Source organism: Grammomys surdaster, unplaced genomic scaffold (genome assembly GCF_004785775.1).
Source record: "Grammomys surdaster isolate TR1022 unplaced genomic scaffold, NIH_TR_1.0 325, whole genome shotgun sequence".
Lineage (NCBI taxonomy): Eukaryota > Metazoa > Chordata > Mammalia > Rodentia > Muridae > Grammomys > Grammomys surdaster.
The window spans coordinates 2491490-2511195 of record NW_021604744.1 but is presented as its reverse complement, the minus strand read 5'-3'; the positions used below and the strand labels follow the sequence as shown (position 1 = coordinate 2511195).

Below are 19706 nucleotides of genomic sequence, written 5' to 3'. Positions count from 1 at the left end.
AAAGAAGAGAGTGTAGGGAGAATGGGAGGGTAGGAGGGGATAGAGTTCTCTGTGTAGCCTGGATACTCTGGAACTTAGCTCTATATCTGTAGACCAGGCTGGCCTACAACTCAAGAGATCTACCTGCTTCTGCCTCCCAAGTGCTAAGATTAAAGGCATGGACCACTATGCTTGGGATATAGCTATTATCTTTATCTGTACTTCATCATGGGGTAAAAGGTAACAAAAACAAGAAAGTAAACTAAAGCGATTTCACCTCACTAGCAGGACAAAACATGCATTCTGTAAAAGGTTCAAACAGGAAAATTTTCGTGTTTACTATGAGTGCTTTATTCTCTGTGATTTGATCCTCAGTAGTGAGTCAACCGCTTTTATTTGAATAAATACCATGGGCAATTCCAGAAAGCAATTTAGCATCTAAGTCATCCTGTTAAATAGCATTTACAAGTGTCATTTTTTTTTCTAGGACTATAAATATGGATCAGTTTAGAAACAGTGGGTTGGTCTTTCCAGCTCCTTTCAAAGCTGGCACACTGGTCTAATTTTAAGCTATTGGTAGTTTACCAAATTACTTCACCATTATGTCTGTTACCATGGTTAAAGATAAACAGACTGCAAGATCTTTGGAATTTAGCTGGCAAATTATCCAACCTTGACTAGTCTCATCAGAGAATTTTTAAAGTTCATGAGTAGTTTTCTAGTATGTCACAGAATGTTTTTCCTTAAACCAAAGGACAAGCTTACCCCACTAAGTTCAACTAACTCAAGCTATACCATTTCTTAGTTCTTCTCTTTGTTTGGGATTCTATAATTCATGATGTAGTTGTCAAAAAAAATCTCTAAAGTAGGCCTTTTAAAAGGCAAGAGGATAAATTCCCTAATCTTACAATGTCTCAATTTTTTTTTTCTGTAAATTACATGTAACAGGAATAACTTTTTGTTGTTGTTTAGATTTGGGGGTTTGTTTGCTTGATTCTGCTGTTATTTTTGATGATGATGATGATAATGTTGATGTTGTAAAGGCAAGATCTCATTAGGCAGCTCAGGCTGGACTTGAACTGTGTAGCTTAGGATGGTCCGGAACTCAGAGGGACTCTCTGCCTCAACTTATAGTGAGTTGAGATTATAAACATGTGCTGCTACAATGAACTAGAAAAGATAACTTCCAATGCACATTTTCTAATTTTGATTCTTTAGTAAAAATATTCTAGTGTGAGATATCCTCAAACAGGAGGAGTGTGATAAGCTCAGGCAAGAGCAAAGAAACTAAGGGTACTGAAGGGCCTGTCAGCAGAAACAGTCCACGGGACGCAGCTCCTTCGACTCTGGTCCAGGCCCTGAGTGCAGCAGAGAACATTAGCAACAGTAAAAGGTTTCTGACTACACGACTACAGAAGCTTCATTCAAAGTCAAGCACGTAATGTACCTAAGGTTCCCTGCACACTCACAGGGGCCGCACACACCACTGCACTGCAGCCTGGCTCCTGAACACACACATGCAGTCTGCATTGGCACTCTGTCCTGCCTTTCAGAACTAGTTGTGTTATAAGCTTCAGTGTTTTTACTACACAAATCATTTTCTGGTCTTTATGGAAGGAAACATGAAGTTATAATTTCTGAAAAAAAGACTCTTTTGACATTTTCCTACCATCATCTCTCAGCACGTATCAAATGAGTATATCTTTAGACTGTACTGTGTTAGAATGTTTGATTTTAAAAATGACTGTCTGAGTTGCTGACTTGAGTTCCATTTAAAAACGGAAAGTTAAATTTTGTTTGGGAAGATAGTTCAGTCGCTGAAGTAGTTGCCTTGAAAGCATGAGGATTTGTCCTGGATCCTCAGAACGCACATAACAAAGTCAGACTAGCAGCACATCCTCTGACCCCTGAAGCTGGCTAGGCAGCTAGTCTAGGTCACTTGGCAAGTTCCAAGGCAGTGACAAAGACCGTCTCAAAAAAAAAAAAAAAAAGAAAAGAAGAAAGAGGAAAAGAAAAGGGTAGATGCACACACAAACACAAACTGCTAAATAAATTTTGGCTATAGAGTAGTACAAAATGATCCAGCAGCAGAAGTTCAATAAAAACAAATTCTGGTCAAGATGAAGAAATCTTTAACCTGGTGGAGACCAGCTGAGCAGGTCAATGACCTAGATGATTAAGGAATAGTAAGTACTTTATTGAGACAATGTACCTTTCCTTCTCAGAATTCCTACCCATTAGTCCAGCCTCTGCAAGCAGCCTTGAAGTTCAGTTTTTTATAAGTACTATTTTATCTATATTTATTAGGACAATAAAGATACTGAGAGAAGTTCTTGGAAAAAACTGTTCCATGAGAGTATGGTTGGTAACTTCATTATCACCACTACCACCATCATTACTGGTGTCAAAGTTAATGCATACAAACACACACTACAAACAAGAGCTTAAAAAAAGTGGGTACCTCTCAAAGACCCTCACATTAGAAGTCACCTTTAAAAACTCTCAAATTAAATGTGTGGATTATGATAGTCTTTTCAGAGGCCAGGAAGATGTCCCTAAAGGTACCTATTGCTAAGGTTGATGACTTGAATCCATCTCCATGGATGGAGAGCACTGGCTCCCACAAATTGCCCTCTGACCTCCACACCCACATCATGGCATACACCTCACCCCATAATAAATAAATAAATAAATAAATAAATAAATAAATAAATAAATGGGTTTTTTAGGGTACGTCATATCTACCTTTATTTTTTTAAATGTTCTGCAGAATGAGATAGCAGATTTTGGTTTGGGCTTATGAGTATGTTATGACTGTGCTTGGGTTTCAACCTAGATCTACAGTGTACTGGAAACTAGATATCTGTAAGTCAAACTTCTGACTATATTTCATGCTTTCCTTGTAAACAAATGAAGCTAAAACCCAAATTATTTAGGCTATAGATAGCCAAATTGGTCGGTGTGGATAAAAATTGAAGAACCTTGACAAAAATAGAGGAGAAAAATCCTAAGTGAAAAGGCAAATATTATATCAACTAGATTAACTACAGTATTTTGGCTACAACAAGTCTTATTTTTGGGCAGTCATGACCAGTAACCAAACAGACAAAACTGAAGTTTTAAAAATGATACTTCATCATGACTTTGGTGCTAACAGTTACAAAGCAAACATCAACTTACTGCCCCCTGTTCTAATACTGGGTGTCAGAAGTTGGATATTTCATAGCGCTCACTCACAAATGTCATTTTTAACACCATGAGAACTTTTAAAAGTCCATCTAAGAGGACTTCAGCAATTTGGGGATAGCAATTCCTCTATCAATATTGGCCAAGATGAAGAGATAGTCAAGACAACAGGGGGACCAACTTTACAACAGATGCAGCATGTCTGACACTATGATATCACTTTATATATACCACGAATTAATCTATAAATGATTAGAAAAAAATGACATCACCATTTCTTTATATGCATAAAGAGCAAAATTCAGAAGTTAAGCAACTTAACCCCCCCACACACACACACTTATTTAAAAAGAGTATTTACTCATTTGACAAAGGTCAAGGTGAGAGAGGCCCCAGGCACACAGCACCCTGTTGGCCTGCGGTCTCTCCCTCCTCTACCCCTCCACTCTTCATTCTTTCATCTGCAGTTCTCACAGGCTGTAGAACACACCCAGAGGCTGTTCTCAACTTAGCCTACTACCTCCTTGACATAAGAAACCAGAGTCTTTTCACCAACTCTAACTCTTTTAAATGTTTGTATTTAAACATTGGGGTTTTGAACATCTGGACTGATTACTGTTGCCATGGTAAAATACCATTTCTGGCCTTGCCTTAGCTACACACCCAACACTCTCCCAATAGAAGGATTATGTGTAACACAGACATGGTCATTAGAGAAACTGTTGAGTACTGGAAGATATTTTAATTTCTTTTTATATTCCATCAAAAGTTGGCTAATAGTTTTAAGACTGGTAACTCATATTTACTAAGCAATTCATACTTCAAAACCTTTTAAAATTCATAATTAATTTACTCTCTCACAACTTTTAAATCTGCTAAGTGTTAGTAGGTGCCACATACAAAAGGAGGACCAAAGCTCCAAGACTATACATCTTCAGTATTACAAGCTAGGAAATCTCACAATGCAAACACAGATCCTGACTCTTAAAGAACAGTGTTTGAGGCCACAAAGACAGCCCAAAGGGGAAAGGCAGTTGCTGCCCAAACATGACAACCAGAGTTCAATCCCTGGGAACAACATCATGAATGGAAAGAACTGGCTCCCACAGGTTGTCCTCTGAGCTCCACACGCACACACGCACACACACTCAATCACACATACCCACACACATACTCAATCACCCTGTCTATCCTCTATTATATATATGTGATATATATACACATACACACACACACATATAAATAAATTAAAATGATCATACTATAAACCTATTTGTTTTAAATTACATTTTTAAGGTTTTTTTATTTTTTATTTTATCTGCTGAGTGTCTGCCTGCTTGTGTGTACATATACCACATGCAAGTGTAGTACCCACTGATGCCAGAAGAAAGTATGCCCTGAAGCTTGGATTTACCTGGTTGTGAGCTGCCAGGTGGTTGCTGGGAACTAAACGTGGGTCCTCTGTAAAAGCAGAAAGTGCTCTTAGACACTAAGCCATCTCTCCAGCCCGCTAGTTATACTGAAAATTTGATGCATATTAAGAATATGGCTTAAGGAAATAAAAAAATGAGAGACCACAATATGCTCACTTTTTTGAGGCTTAGTGCTTCTTGTTCAGAAAGTCATAGTTTGAGTGAATATCAAAATAACACTTTCAACTTTAAGGAACTAAAATATCCAATAGTATGAATGAGTAATTTTTCAAAATTATTAATATGATAACTAGAAGTGGTGACTCATGCCTTTAATCCCAGCCCTTGGGAGGCAGAGGCAAGCAGATCTGTTAGTTAGCCTGATCTTCATAGCAAGTTCTAGGCCAGTCAGGGTTGCAGATTAGGAAGGTATCTCAATAAGTACCAATAACAACAGAAAATAAAAGGATAACTTATTTTACACAAAGAGAAGATCAAAAGTAGGACACTTTCAGTGGTAATTCTGTAGTTTAAAAAGTCCAGAAAAAAATTTTATTCATCATTGAAATTAGTTATTATTAACTTGTTGGCAAGTTCCTATGGGAATCATAAAAAGCTGTGACAGCAGAATTTTATCCAACAGAAGTCCAAAGATAAGAGACATCTACTATTTCATTCACTCAGCTAACTTTAAAGTACTTGGTTCCCACCCTCCCTCCCTCCCTCCTTCCCTCCCTCCCTCCATCCCTCCCTCCCTTCCTTTTCTTCTTCTTTTTTTCTATTATCGCTGCTGCTGGTTTTTGTTTTAAGAAATAGAAGCCTTTTCTTAGAAGACTTCCTTCATGTTTCATTAGCCAAAATTGGGACACATGACCTGCTCTAAACCAGATATTTATTGGCGGGGAAACAGAATGCCATCATCAGCTTAAAGTAACAGGTTTCCCTCCTCCAAGATTTTAGAGTCAGCCTCTTATTTGTCTAGGGACTACGGACAATGAAAACTTGTAGGCAAGCTGAAGCTCTTACAACAGGGAAAAGGTCTTGACGGAAAACCTAATGTATCCCAGTCCTCCGTAGATCCTTTCTTCTCAGAGACAGAGTCTAGAGGTGCCTCCAGGTTGGTACCCATAGCACATCTAACATCCTATGTGCTAAAAAGAAATCTTAACTCTAGAGAAGGAGAGAAGGAAAATGAAGCAGGCACACACATCTGGTGGTACTCAGGAGTCAGGGGACAGTCAATCCTGAGGTAAGCCTCACCATTCTGCATGTTTTAGCAGTTAAGCCAATACATCTCCCCCTCTTAGTTTGTGTATGACTCATCTACAAGAAAATCTTGGCACAAGAAAGAAGTTAAAAAATAAATAATAGCAATAGTTTTAGAAACTGACAACAGACACTTAATACTTCTTAATCATCTGTATGATGTTGGGCAAGTTAACTTGTCGTGGATTGGTTTTATGCTTGTATTATGTTAACTGGGTTCCCAAGATTGCAGGGGAATCCCACATGTAAGACGGTGAGGGTCCCTGCCCACAGTTGGTTCCAATTCGTGAATAAAGTTACCGGTGGCCAATGGCTGGACAGGGAGACAGAGGAGGAACTTTAAGATTGTGGAGAAAGGGGACCAGGAGGAAAAGGACAGAACCACCATGGTGAAGAAAGCGCAGGACAGGGCTGGGGAGATGGCTCAGTGGTTAAAAGCACTGACTGCTCTTCCAGAGGTCCTGAGTTCAATTCCCAGCAACCATATGGTGGCTCACAACCATCTGTAATGAGATCTGATGCCCTCTGCTGATGTGTCTGAAGACCAGCTACAGTGTATTCATATACATAAAATAAATAAATCATAAAAAAAAAAAGAAAGCGCAGGACAAAGAGACAGTTAACATGTTAAAAGCCACGGAAAAGCAGCCCCAGGCCACCCTCCTCCTGCCCCATTTACTCTAGGGCAGCAAAGAGGGAATATAGGTTTTAGTAAGTAATTATTCAGGAGTTTCAGAGGAGAGGTATTAGCAATGTGGAAGTTTGGAAGTGGCCCAGCCATTGAGCTGATTAAGGCATATTAAATATAAGGCTCTGTGTGTGTGTGTGTGTGTGTGTGTGTGTGTGTGTGGGTGTGTGTGTGTGTCTGTCTGTCTGTCTGTCTTTCATTCCAGAACCCACAGATTGTTGGAGCGGGCAGTGAGGAACTCGCTCCATTGTAGCTGTTGGGTGATTAATAAGCAAGTACAGCTACTGCTCTGAAATGCCCTATACTTGTACTTATATATACACACATGAAGACACTCACGAGATGTCTGTATACATACGTGGCACATTTGCACACACCATGACTTAACTAAGAAATTAGAGGATCTAAAATTCCCAAATATTTATCATTAACACCAGTTATAAATGAAGTTCATGTTACTCAGGACAGTTCGTTTAAGTTAATCAATGAATCTCACTCTTGGCCAACATTAGTCAACACTGGCCACATTCACCTGTGGGACTTGAGAGACAGCTTGGTAGTTAAATGTGTATACTGAGCTTATAGAAGACTCAAGCTGAGTTCCTAGTTCCTAGCACACAAATCAGTCAACTCAAAACGACATACAGGGAGATCCAACTACCTCTTCAGGCTTTCATGGGTACCAAGCATGAGATACATATATGGACAAGAATACACACACACAAAAACCACGAAGAGACATATACACACACATAAAAATAAATCATTAAAACAACCACAAAAATTCAAACATATCTTACTGTTGGCCACTGTACATCCTCAAGTTTTTAATTCCTACATATTAGCAGTGCTTCTCTTTGCTATTTGTTTAGGAGTTATTTGTACATCAACCTTCTATACATTTGTCTTCTAATATCAACCTCATTTTCTCTAATTGGACATGTATATTCATAAAACTCTATTATCACTGGATTTTTTAAAAAGTAATTCTTAGTGTGTCAATTAATTACCTGTAGGTTGATATTTAGTGTTCCTTCCCAAAGATAAGTCTCTCACTTCAGAAATAAGAAATACAAACATGAAAGAATAGTTCCATTATAAAGAGCACTCAACTGTCCATTATTAACCTGAACTGACTGGCTTCTCTCCTGTTGTCTTTTGAGTTACATAAGTTGTACCTGCAAGGTAACTGAAAAACTATTTTTTTTAAGCAATAGGAACTTGCAAGTTGTTCATGATTATTACTATATAGCATTAAATAAAGGTTAAAACATGATTGTAAGGAACTTAAAAATACCAAAGTAAACAATACATAAATAAAGATCCTTCACATGTAATTTTTTTCTGAAAATACTCATTACAGTTTAAAATGTTTTGTTTCATATCCTTCTGGAAATTTCACATCTGACATTAGAGTTCAAGTTCATAACAGCTCATGAGCTAAGTAATGGCTGTTGGAGCTACTAACCTTTAGTACTCAAACAAAAACATGAAAATGGAACCATTTACCATGAGGGAAGAGTGACTCTAAGGTGAGTGGAACAAACAACAAAGGAAATGATGCAGACACACTCTGAGTTTTATTTGGAGAGTAATACCAGTGTAAGTTGAATACTGACAGTCAGAAAAACAAAGTATTTAAATATTAAAATGTTTAAGTTATATAATCCAGGACATATTAATCAGCATCCAAACCAAATGTGGCATGTCATATGTATAAGTACTATATACTTTTTCCAAAAATTACATTCTTAGCTGCCATCACTACTTTAGAGGGAGTCATGATTGAAAATATGATGAGAACCATTATCTAGTCAATCTTAAAAAAAGAAAGTGGTAACTGGAGCTCAAAGAAAGAATTATTTGCCTGTGCTCAAATAATCAGCAAGTTCAAGTTCTTAAGTCAAGTTGAAGTACTGCACATACTGTTAAAAGGCTCTTTAAAAAAACAAACTTGTCTGAACAAAGACCTATGAGGGGAACTCTCAAGGTATCCTTCAACACACATCATACTGGAAAGCATCCTGCAGGAGCACATACAACCCTAAGAAAATCATTCCCTAGGAAGCAAGATAAAGCATAAATATGAGTGACTGCAACAAAAATAAATGTTATGGTTTCATCAGAAGCTTCAAAAAAGAATTTGAAAAACCAAGTAAAAAAATAAATCATATACACTGGAAAATATTGTTACAGTATATTATAGGACACTGCTGTAAATCATACACATACACACACATACAGAGTCATATAAAGACATTAATCAGAACTTTTAGTCATTGGTCAACAGTAGAACACTTAGGTATAGCTTATTAAAAGAACATTTTATCAGATAGTCATAAATCCACAAGTAACTTTACAGTAAAATGACCAAGAAAAGACATGCAGACAGTGTTATTTAAAGGGCACTGTTGCATTGCATGATATGAGACTGTCTTCACGTACTATTTAGCAGCTAAGGTGTACAGGTCAACTCTAGATGGTTTTTTCAAGTTAAGTCTTATGAGAAGGCAAGCACAGCCACCAACTCAGAGTACTGTCTTGCAGCTATTTTTATACAACACTGGCAGAGCTGTGTAACTGTAACAACAACTTTATAAGCTTAAGATCTATGTTATCCAGCCCTCTATAGAAAAGGTTTACCAATCTTAACTTAAAGCCCTGTCTGACATTCCTCATCTACTTCCTATCCACAAAGGGCAAGATCTTCCAAAAGTAATTAGCAAACTAAAATCTCACACCTGGCATTTGCAATCCCTCTCCTGAAACCCCTATGAAGATGAAGGAAGGAAATACTTTATTCTGAGAGACAGTGAGCTATAATATAGAACTAAAAACAACTGCCTCTGGGGAACAGAACTGAGGGACTAGGTAAAGAGAGCAAAAGGTACTACATCATTGGGGCTTTTTTATTTATTTTTAATGATAAGTTTAATAATAAACAATAATCTCTGAAAGATTCATATGGTTTTCTTAAAGAAAACAAAATTTAAAGGTCAACTTGCTCTGACAACTCCCTCATAGAAAATACATAATTAAATCTGCTGGTATAAGTTTAAGACACTTTTTTACAAGTGTTCTATAGAATTAAGTTGCACGTGACAAAAACATCTAAATAAATTACCCTCAGACAAGAGCAGTGTCATTCAGCTAAATGTATGTATGGGATGCTCCAAAAGAAAGTTCATTTAGCCAAGTATGTTCCATAAATAATCTTCAGTGAAATTCTAAATGCCCCACACTAAAAGCTGGAGAAAATGTTTAGAAACATTACTTTGATAAATAGAAATAACTGTGGGAAAAATATATTTAGCTATCTATACACACATATGTATACATATTAACAAATACATGTGTGTGTGTGTGTGTGTATATATATATATATTTATATTTATATATGTATAAAACAAATACGTGTGTGTGAATGTGTGTGGGTTTTTTTTTTTTTTTTTTTTTTTTTTTTTTGCTGAGACAAGGTCTCATTGTGTAGCTATGGCAAACCTGGAACTTGCTATATAAACCAGGCAGGCAGAGAACTCAGAGATCTTCCTTCCTCTGCCTCCCACGCTGGGAACTAAGGCATGCACCACCATGCTTGACTGAAAATAATTTTTAGAAGACAAGTTTATTAGGTACACCTTAAAATAGCTTGGTGTGTGTGTGTGTGTGTGTGTGTGTGTGTGTATTTATCTAATATTTAATTTCTACTTTCTTTGAGAAGTTTATGTTTAAGCACATTTGAACTTTAAAGGTGAGACTACTACAGATCATGTTACTACATTACAACAGCAATACTTCCAATGAAGAACTTCATATAGAAACCACGGTATTACATTGTCTGTGTACCTGTGGTATAGTTTACCAAGAATTAAGTGATATATCCTTAAAATAGACTCGATTCTCAGGTCTGTCTCACTGTTACATGCTTTAGTTATCACATCACCAGTTCAAAAGCTTAAAACTCGCCTGGCTTGCTTTGCACAAAAGAAGCTTAAATATATAATTATATTTTGAATAAAAACTGAGGACTAAAGCATCATCAGCATTTTTAAGGACTAGAAATGTAGCTCAATGGTTGAATATCAGTCTTCTAAGTACAAAACCATGGGTTCAATAATGGGTATTCCCAAGAATAAAAAGAAATGCTTTAATATTTAACAATAAATATAATTTACCACAAACACTAAAAACTAAGGATATTAGACATTCTATGGATGCTAAATCCTGACAATCTAGCATTCTTTTAGTTAAAAAAGAGAAAAGAAAGAAAGCAACAAAACTTGGAATAAATCTAGCTTCTTTGAGATCTTAGAGTGAAAATTAGAAGACAACGTTTTAAGCACTATTTTCTAATTTACTTAAAGACAATAAGAAAAAAGAAAATCACAACAATATAATCATCTTCTGCCCCCAAACCTATTTAGTCTTTACTTTCAGCAATACCTGGCAATTAACAGCAAAAAATAGTCATCAATTTGTGGTATTCAAAGTCTTAAAAAAATGAAAAGCTTTAACGATCAACTCACCTTCTTCTGATACCAGACTATAGCATCTGTGACTCTGGACGCCATTTATTCCATTGAGATTACACATTCGTCATTTTAAGCTGTACAGAGAGAAAAACATGCAAATGACTTTATTTCCACTGTCCAGAAGGAGTCTAACAACATGCACACATAGCATGCCGGTAATTTGCAAAGTAAGGAGTGTGTGTCTATACTTAGATTACACCCTTCCCCATTCCAATTTTAGCAGCCGGTTCTCTTAAGTAAACAAAAATTAGTTGTCATAATAAAGAAGTTGGTTTTAGATGGCTATAGCAATAAAATGTTCCTAGAAAATAAACTGTTATCTAAGAAAAATAAATCTTTTAGATAAGTTTCAGTCTATGTGAGAAATTTTATCCTTATATCTATATATAATAGGAACTAACTCAGTCACAAAGTAACAGGTTAATTCTCTTCTACTGTCTATCAAAGAGCCAGTGTCAACTACTGTTGCTAACAGATGTCTGAAAAGAAATGACTGAATTTTAAATAATATATTTTATAATAAAATCAAACTAACATCAAGACAAGCATATTAAACATTAAGCCAATATCAGAGTTAATTACACAGACATAATACCTATTAAGAACATGTCAGATATCACAGTTTGTGGGTATTGAGAAATCTACATTTTTCTTATATTCAAACAGTCCACAGCCCTTCGAAGATTTCAGACTGACAGCAGCTAAAAGCAGTATGCTTTCCTAGTCATAAAACAGCAATGCTATAGACAGCACCTCTGACCTCTGCCAGACTCTGGCCAGAGCAGTCATTACAAATTAGCATCCTCAAAGCCCACCCAGGACCTCAGGGAAAGGGAGAAAAGCACCTTACACAGCCCATCCTACCACACACAGATCTGCAGCTGGAGAAATGCTCGCTTACCAAGGTAAACTAAACATCACAAATGTTACATGCTATTCTTGGGAGCATGAAGGCTTCTCAAACATGCCAGAATTCAAATACAATAAAATTATTATCAAGTTCAAATGTGAAGTAGTAACCTCTGAAGCTTAAAGCAGAATTTACTTAGTACTTGTACTTTTGATAGCTGAAGACAAAATTATTTTATTCCCTTTCCTAAATGTATCAATGACCGCACTTTTACTGGCCAACTCCAGACAAAGTACATTTTGAAATTACTGTCAAATCACCATACATATGGAAGGAAGAAACTCATCAAAACTAGAGATCTGAATTCGAATATTGGCTCCTATCTCCTATTTAATACTGGAGAAGTCACTTAAGCTCCTTAAACCTCAGCTGCCTTCACTCCTAAAAGTGGGAGGACTACTGTTTGTGCCTACTTGGCCACTACAGAGTTGTTGTGACAAAAAATACAGATACAACAGATAGAACATGTCAATTATAACTAACTTTTTTATTTAAAAGTTCTTCAATTCAGTAAGAAGAAAATACTTATAGTTTTCTTTAATGTGGACAATAACTGAGTGCAGTAATAGGTTTTGTTGACAACAAAAATAAAAGTAGCTACCTGGACATCCTAAGATGACAATGTCGGTCTCAACTACATACAGTTATCTAGAGATGTAGACGTTCTCCTCTGAAGTCAGGTGTGAGTACCTTCAATTCTCTCACCACTGTTTTTTGTTTGTGTCTTGTTTTTACAGAAGCTTTGCCTTATTGACTTAAAATCTCTTGTTTGGGTTTTTGTCTTAAGACATCTCTGGAGTGATCAATTCATTTAAAGCATATTTTTACTCAAGATTTTCCCAAATGATTCTACTAAAGGTCTATTTACAAAATTACACCCCCAAACTGTCTGTTTTGTCAAGACAACTGTATACACTTTGCAAACAAACTAATCATACTCTCCCACCATGCAAGCAACATTAAATGAATAAATGGTACAAAAATTAGACAGCAAATTCACACTCTACATTTTTTTCATTCTATCCAAACTTTGTGAAAAAAATTCCACATTATCTATCTGTCAAAATAAATATATTTTTTTCTAAACCTCCAGGAGTGCACATATAAGAACATGAACAGATTTCAATAACCAAAGCCATTTATTTATATAGTATCCAATACACTTAGGAAATATATATATGATACATATATTATATATGTAAGATATATATGACACACACACACACACACGGTCACATATAAATAATAATACTGAAGGTCTGCAAGAGGGCTCAGCCCCCAAGCATGACAACCTGAGTTCAAACCCTAAGACTCACACGATGAAAAGAGGATGGAGTCCAAGCGAGTTGTTCTTTGACATGTGCACCATGGCACATACATGCCCACACACATACACAGACACAATAAACAAACAAACAATAGTAGTTAAACAAAACAAAGAGAAAATCCTCAATAAAAAATAAGGATAACATCTGCCTCAAAATAAAAGGATCTAAACAGTCAATTCCTGTTTTGAAACTTTCAAATTTTTATTTATTCTTCTTGTATGTATCCGCACGCCACAATGTTTGTAGAACAGGCTTCTCCCACCTTTTCATGGGCTGTGGGACAGAACTCAGGCTGTCAGACTTGTGTGGCAAGTAGCTTTACCTGCCTCCCCATCCCAGCAGTCGCACCATCAAAACTGACTTAGTGAGCAACACTTAGAAAGAAATGTCAACTACCCAACAACTGTTAGTCACATAAAGTATTCTCTAAAGTTTATAGAGATCTACAGAACTGAAACTTTAATTTTCTGTTTTAAAGAAAATCACCTTTAGTAAGGCATGTGCTCTACAAATTCATTTAATAGTTTTTCTAGTATCAACAACCTTTTATTGACACTGTGGGGTTCAGTTCTGGTTTTAAAACAGGTTATACAGCATGCTGAGGCAGACATGTGAACCAGACACCCGACAAAGCACACTCACAAGAAGAGAATTTCAGAGAAGTAAAACTTAGCAAAAGCAAAAGGACAACAAATTTCAAATTAGTAAACAAAAGTAATTAATATACAATGATGATTCTGTGGACAACTAAAGCCTGTTTCTGACTTCTATCCTGTAACAGTCCAAGCTAAAGGCTTGTCATCTCTAGTGTAACTGTTCACGTTAAATAACCTTGTCAATAATAAACTATATTCAGGTTAATGTAATGTAGGCAGAGGGAGATGAACAGACGGGGACTTACTAGGTACCCTGAATAGACAATCTCAAACATTTGTGTAGAAGACCTCTATGTAGATGTTTGTATCCATGTACGCTTACATGCATGCTAGAGGTCAACTCACATATATCTTCCTTGATCTTTTCTCCACTCTATTTTTAATATGGATTTATCTCTATTTTATGAATATGGAGTCCTGCAGAGTCTTCTGCCTTTAGGTATGTATGTACACAGCCTGAGTGCCTGATGCCCACTGAGGCCACAAGAGGGTGGAAGATCCGAGGGAACTGCATGTTTTGTTGTTTTCATTTTTCCAGGGTTTTTTGCTTTGGTTTTTCATTTGTTTACTTTTGTTTTTTGTTTTCAGGATTTTGGAGCTAGCATCTCTCTTTTGAGCCCTGGCTTTCCTGGAACTCAACATGTAGACCAGACTGACCTCAAACTGACAGAGACCCAGCTGCCTCCACCCCCAGAGTGCTGGGATAACAGGTGTGTGCCATGATATACATGGGATTGGGAGCTATGGATAGTCATAAGTCACCATGTGGGTGCTGAGAGTGAAACCTGGGATGGGTGCTCCTAATCACTGGCCATCTCTTCAACTTCTCCACTTTTTTTTTTTTTGAGACAGTGTCTCTCACTGAACCGGGAGCTCACCAGTTCACCTCCTGTCTCTGCTCCCCCAAGCACTGAGGTGTCAGGAATGCTCCCCACACCCAGCATGAATATGGGTGTTGGGAATCTGTTCTCAGCACCTCATGCTTCTATGGCAAGTACATTACCACCTGAGCCATTTCTCTAGCCTGATAAAATCTTTTTTGAATCAATCAACTACAAGGATGGGTATTACGGTAAGAATAAAATCTAATTTTAAAACTATAGTGTTAACTGTTAGCATGACATTTCGACTTTGCTATAGATAGTATCAGTTAATTCTCTTTGTAACATAGAGTTAATCACTGTATCTATCAAAATATCTGAATTTTTCTTTATTAATTACATTTCCACATTTATAGTACCAAGGGTTAGCTTGCAATGAGGTGACTACAGAAGGATGGTGGGTGAAGGGTGTTCTCACTGTAATAATGACCAGGAGGAACAGTCTTTGTACAGATCTACATGTTTTTAAAAAGCCAGATTTTAACAACTCTCTACCTTTAAATTAGCTCTAAGAAACGTCATATATTACAATGTATTTTCCTTATTATTCTCCAATTCATGTTCCGGCATGCCTCTCATTATGTTCAGAAAACAAATTATTCCCACCAGACACTTTGCTTCTGCCTTTTATTTTCATTCAGTACTTTTCTCCATTCTCCATCTTAACTCCAAAACAAAGCCTTCCTAACGAGTGCTTACTTGAACTAGAAATGTTGACGTTTACTGTCTCTTTGTCCATAATGATGAGGAAGTATGACATCTAACTTGCAGAAAACATAGCCATACGGGTCACTTGATTTAACGTAAACACTTGAGGGAAAGAGAGGCCACGTTTTTCCCTTGTATCTCACTGGGCACTTACTAACGTTGTTGCAACAGAGGACACAGAGCAGATGACCAAGTCCCAGGAGGTGCCAGTCAAACTTCACTAAGGCTGTGTACCGGTCCGTTACCAGGTTCTCTACACCTAAGTTTTTCACCAGATCTAACCCTATGCTCTACAAAACAAAAAACTAAAAAACAGCAGCTCCAATTATGTATGAGTTCCTCTGAATAGTTTTACTAAAACATCTAAAAATATTAGATGAATCTATTTTACATGTGGAATTTAATGTGGTACAAACTGTTAGATGTATGTGTTTTAAAGACAGTTTCTCCTCAGGCTCTGTGATTTCATTATTAGTAGCTTTATCACCCCTGTCTAGTTACAGAATAAAACTCATAACTACCGTAGAACTGTATTTCAACGTTTATTGCCTGGCTCTAACCTATGAACCAACACTGCTGCATACAGTTCTCTCATCCTCTCTCAAGTTTCAGCCATATCATACTTTTCTACTTCTGTCAAATCCTATTTCCTCTTTACAAACCAGAGAACTTTACAAAGGGGCCTTCTAAATTTACTCTCTCCACAAATTTCCCCCTCGTCCTTCCACTCAAGATTTGTTTCTATTACATCGATACTGATTTGCATGTACTTAGCTGTACTTATCTACATATGCCCGCCACCCCCAGTTCTAAATGTTAAGAAAAGTCCAATGTCTTTAAGTAACTAGCCTATAACCCAGTAGTTCTCAACCTTCCTAATGCTTCAACCCTTTAATACAGTTCCTCATGCTGTGGTTATCACAACCACGAAAGGATTTCACTGCTACTTCATAACTGTATTTTTTCTTGCTATGAATTGTAATATAAATATTTGATATACAGAATATCTGACATGTGACCCCTGTGCAAGGGATGTTCAACATCCCCAGGGGTCATGACCCACAGGTTGAGAACCACAGCTCGAACTTTTTGACTATATTAAACATTAAAGTTTATAAAGAAATTTAGAAGTTACTAACAAAGCATCATCACAAATGAATTTAAGGGTAAGAATAGAAAGTAATTCCTCAATACTCCCCTAAGTGCACACAAACACATAGGCACACCTTTTCTTAACTTTAAAAATGTCAAAAATATAATAAACATGGCTGATTTACTAATATATCATTCAATCAACCAATACAAAATAATATGGAGCCTAAAAGGTGAAAATTACTAAAACCTCTGAAATCTAGACTAATTCTATTTCTAAATGCTAAGTTTAACAGTTTCCTCTTCTTAAGATGGTAAGAAATGCTAAGGGTCAAATAAATTTCTTCATATCAATACTGAGGCTAGGGGAAAATAACTGAAATCTACTGACAGAAGGCATATAGTGTGAACAGAGTGAAATCCACTAGTGTGATCTATAAGTTGTTACAATTTCATGAAAGTTTTTATGGAATCATCTGGAATGAAGATATTACATAGAAATGTTGTAGAACATAAATACTTACATTATATGATAAAACTTCAATTTTAGAATAGAAAATGAAATTTGAAAAAGTGATCTTAAAAACAGCTATCCGATAACTTCCGGTCTGGGCCCGAGCATAGAGCAGGTCACAGGCGGCAGCTCTGTACCCAACCCCAGAAAACCGAGAGAAAGAGGGACACCCAGGAGCTTGAACTCAGGCAGCATCCCAGGTAAAAATGAATCACCCGTGATGTCTGTGGTTAGAAGTTCTAATCCAGATGCTGGCCTCTGAACTTATACTACTCAGACCTTTGAAGGGCCACTGACAAGAACATCAAACAGCTAGAGATTGACATCACTAATCTGAAGAAATCCCTCGTTTAGCTGTCTGAAGATCCTCATTGGACATGATTTACTCTATTACAATATAAAAGGCTGTGTACAGCTCTTGACTGTGTACAGCCCTTAAAGAACAAGGTTGCCTTTACATAGACAAGACAAGGAGGGTTAAAGAGAGAATGAAATAGGTAGTGAAGGCCCTAAGAAAAATCAGAGAGAGAAAGAGACAGATTAATGCTGGTACAAGAATTGGTTTTCAGCCTCTCCAAGGTTGTCAACCCTATTTCCTCCCATCTCAGGACCATTATTTGGGTTCTTTTTGCTTTTTTCTGCTGGTCCCTGGCCCTCAAATAGGCAGACTAACTCTGTGATACAACAGATAAATAATATGGTAGCAAAACCTACTCAGATACATTATCATAAGCTATGGAGGACCACGAGACTCAAGATGAGGTTGTTACTTTATACAGGGTGTTTCCAAAATCCATCTCCACCCAACCTAAAAGGGGGGACTTCTGCCCCTAGACCAAGCAGAGAGGGGCCACCCAGAACCTCCTCTGACTGGCGATCTGAATTCTTGCTTAGGCTGCGAGGCTAAGCACTGCAAGGGAATATAAATAAAAGATAAAAATATCTATCTGGGTTCCCTGAGGGACAAGCCTGACTGCATAGGGGTTGATGTCAAAAGTATCCTCTCTCCAGGAAAAAGACATCGGGACAGTTATGGCCCTCATGCCTCACTGGACAACGACAGGGGGGCTAGAGCCATTACAAGGACCCCTTCAAATACTGGAGGTCAGGCCTCTATCCCCGCCTTCACAAGTTTAGAATTGCCACAGCCCTTCTATACTTAGAGAAGGGGGGAGATGTCAGGGGCAGCCCTGCTTACACACTGAAGGCCTAAAATCAGCCATAGGCCTAAAATTAACAATAGGCCTCTCATACATGTATACTAACACCAAGTCTTGGGTCTCAGTGGAAAAACATTGAAACAGATGGCTATAAGCTAATGTAAACAGGCAGCTTTTGTGGAAATTTACAAGCCTGAGTAGTCATAGACCTTGTAAATAGGTAGCCTTGGCAGACAATACCAACTTAGATAAGGACAAGCGAGTCATAGGCAGAGTCATAGTGACTTGTCCCCTGAACCCAGCCGATACCCGGTTCTGAAGATATCTATATTCCCCCTGAACACCCACACTCCAGTGTCATTCCCTTCCCCACATCCTGCCTTTCTGTGTTTATAACTCCTGTGTGAATGAATTACGATTTGAGAAAAAATAAATTATAAAAAAAAAACCAGCTATCCATTCTCTATTTTAACAATTCATAAAAGGAATGTTTAATTTGTAATTTCCTGAATAGAGCCAATACACAGTCAGTGCACTTCAAAGTAGAGGATGATACCCAATATAAGAAGACAAAAATCACAGGCAAGTATGAGCTCACATTAACAAAAACACTCTGTACTATTAAGAAATCTAAGAGACAGCAGAGAGTGGTGGCACATGCCTTTAATCCCAGCACAAGCAGAGGCAGGTGGATCTCTGTAAGTTTCAGGCCAGCCTGGTCTACAAAGCAAGTTACAGGACAACTGAAACCCTGTCTCAAACAAATAAACAAAACAAAAAAGAAAGAAAAGAAGAAATCAAGCATTCAACAGTTGTAACCTTTTAGAAATCTTATTTATTAAATGTATATGAGTATTTTGTGCACATGGTACCAGAAAAGGGTGTTGGAACCCCTGGAACTGGAGTTAAGTTACAGTCAGCTGGGAGCTGCCATGTAGCCCTGGGAACTGTTCTTAATTATTGAGCCCAAGAGTTTGGATTTTATTATGACTATGTAGGACTTCCAGATGAGCACAATAAACCGTTTTACATGTTTTTCAAAGTAACTTTTTCTATTTCAGGGTTTCTTAATTTCAACATGTTCTCAAAAATCCCCTACAGGTCTCTTACTGTACTTTGATGCATTTTGTTTTAAAAGTCTAAAATGTCCTTTAAATACCCAATTACATTGTATATGATTAAGCATTTTGTGTTTTGATTGATGTGATTCTTAGAAAACTCAATTATGAAATATGACTTACTTAAATGAGTTAACTACCTTATTTATCCACAAGAAAGTTCTATCATCAACCAAGCAAGCCTGATCTTACTGCTACTAATAGAAGTGTTGACCAAATGAGCACTCCATGTGATTTATCCATACTGTCTACAGAACTTCAATATTTTATTTAAAT

General features: G+C 37.1%; 1 protein-coding gene across 2 annotated transcripts in view; it reads right to left on the bottom strand.

Annotated features, from left to right (window-relative positions):
• The window catches only part of Phtf2 (putative homeodomain transcription factor 2), an 87291-nt gene extending 76066 nt beyond the window's left edge, over positions 1-11225 (bottom strand). The window contains exon 1 of one of the 2 annotated variants that reach the window (XM_028778112.1): positions 11058-11225. In XM_028778112.1, the coding sequence (XP_028633945.1) occupies positions 11058-11102 (45 nt within the window). In that variant the 5' untranslated portion in view covers positions 11103-11225. The remainder of the gene's footprint in view (positions 1-11057) is intronic. The other variant, XM_028778113.1, reaches the window with a different exon arrangement.
• Between the last annotated feature and the right edge of the window lie 8481 nt (positions 11226-19706).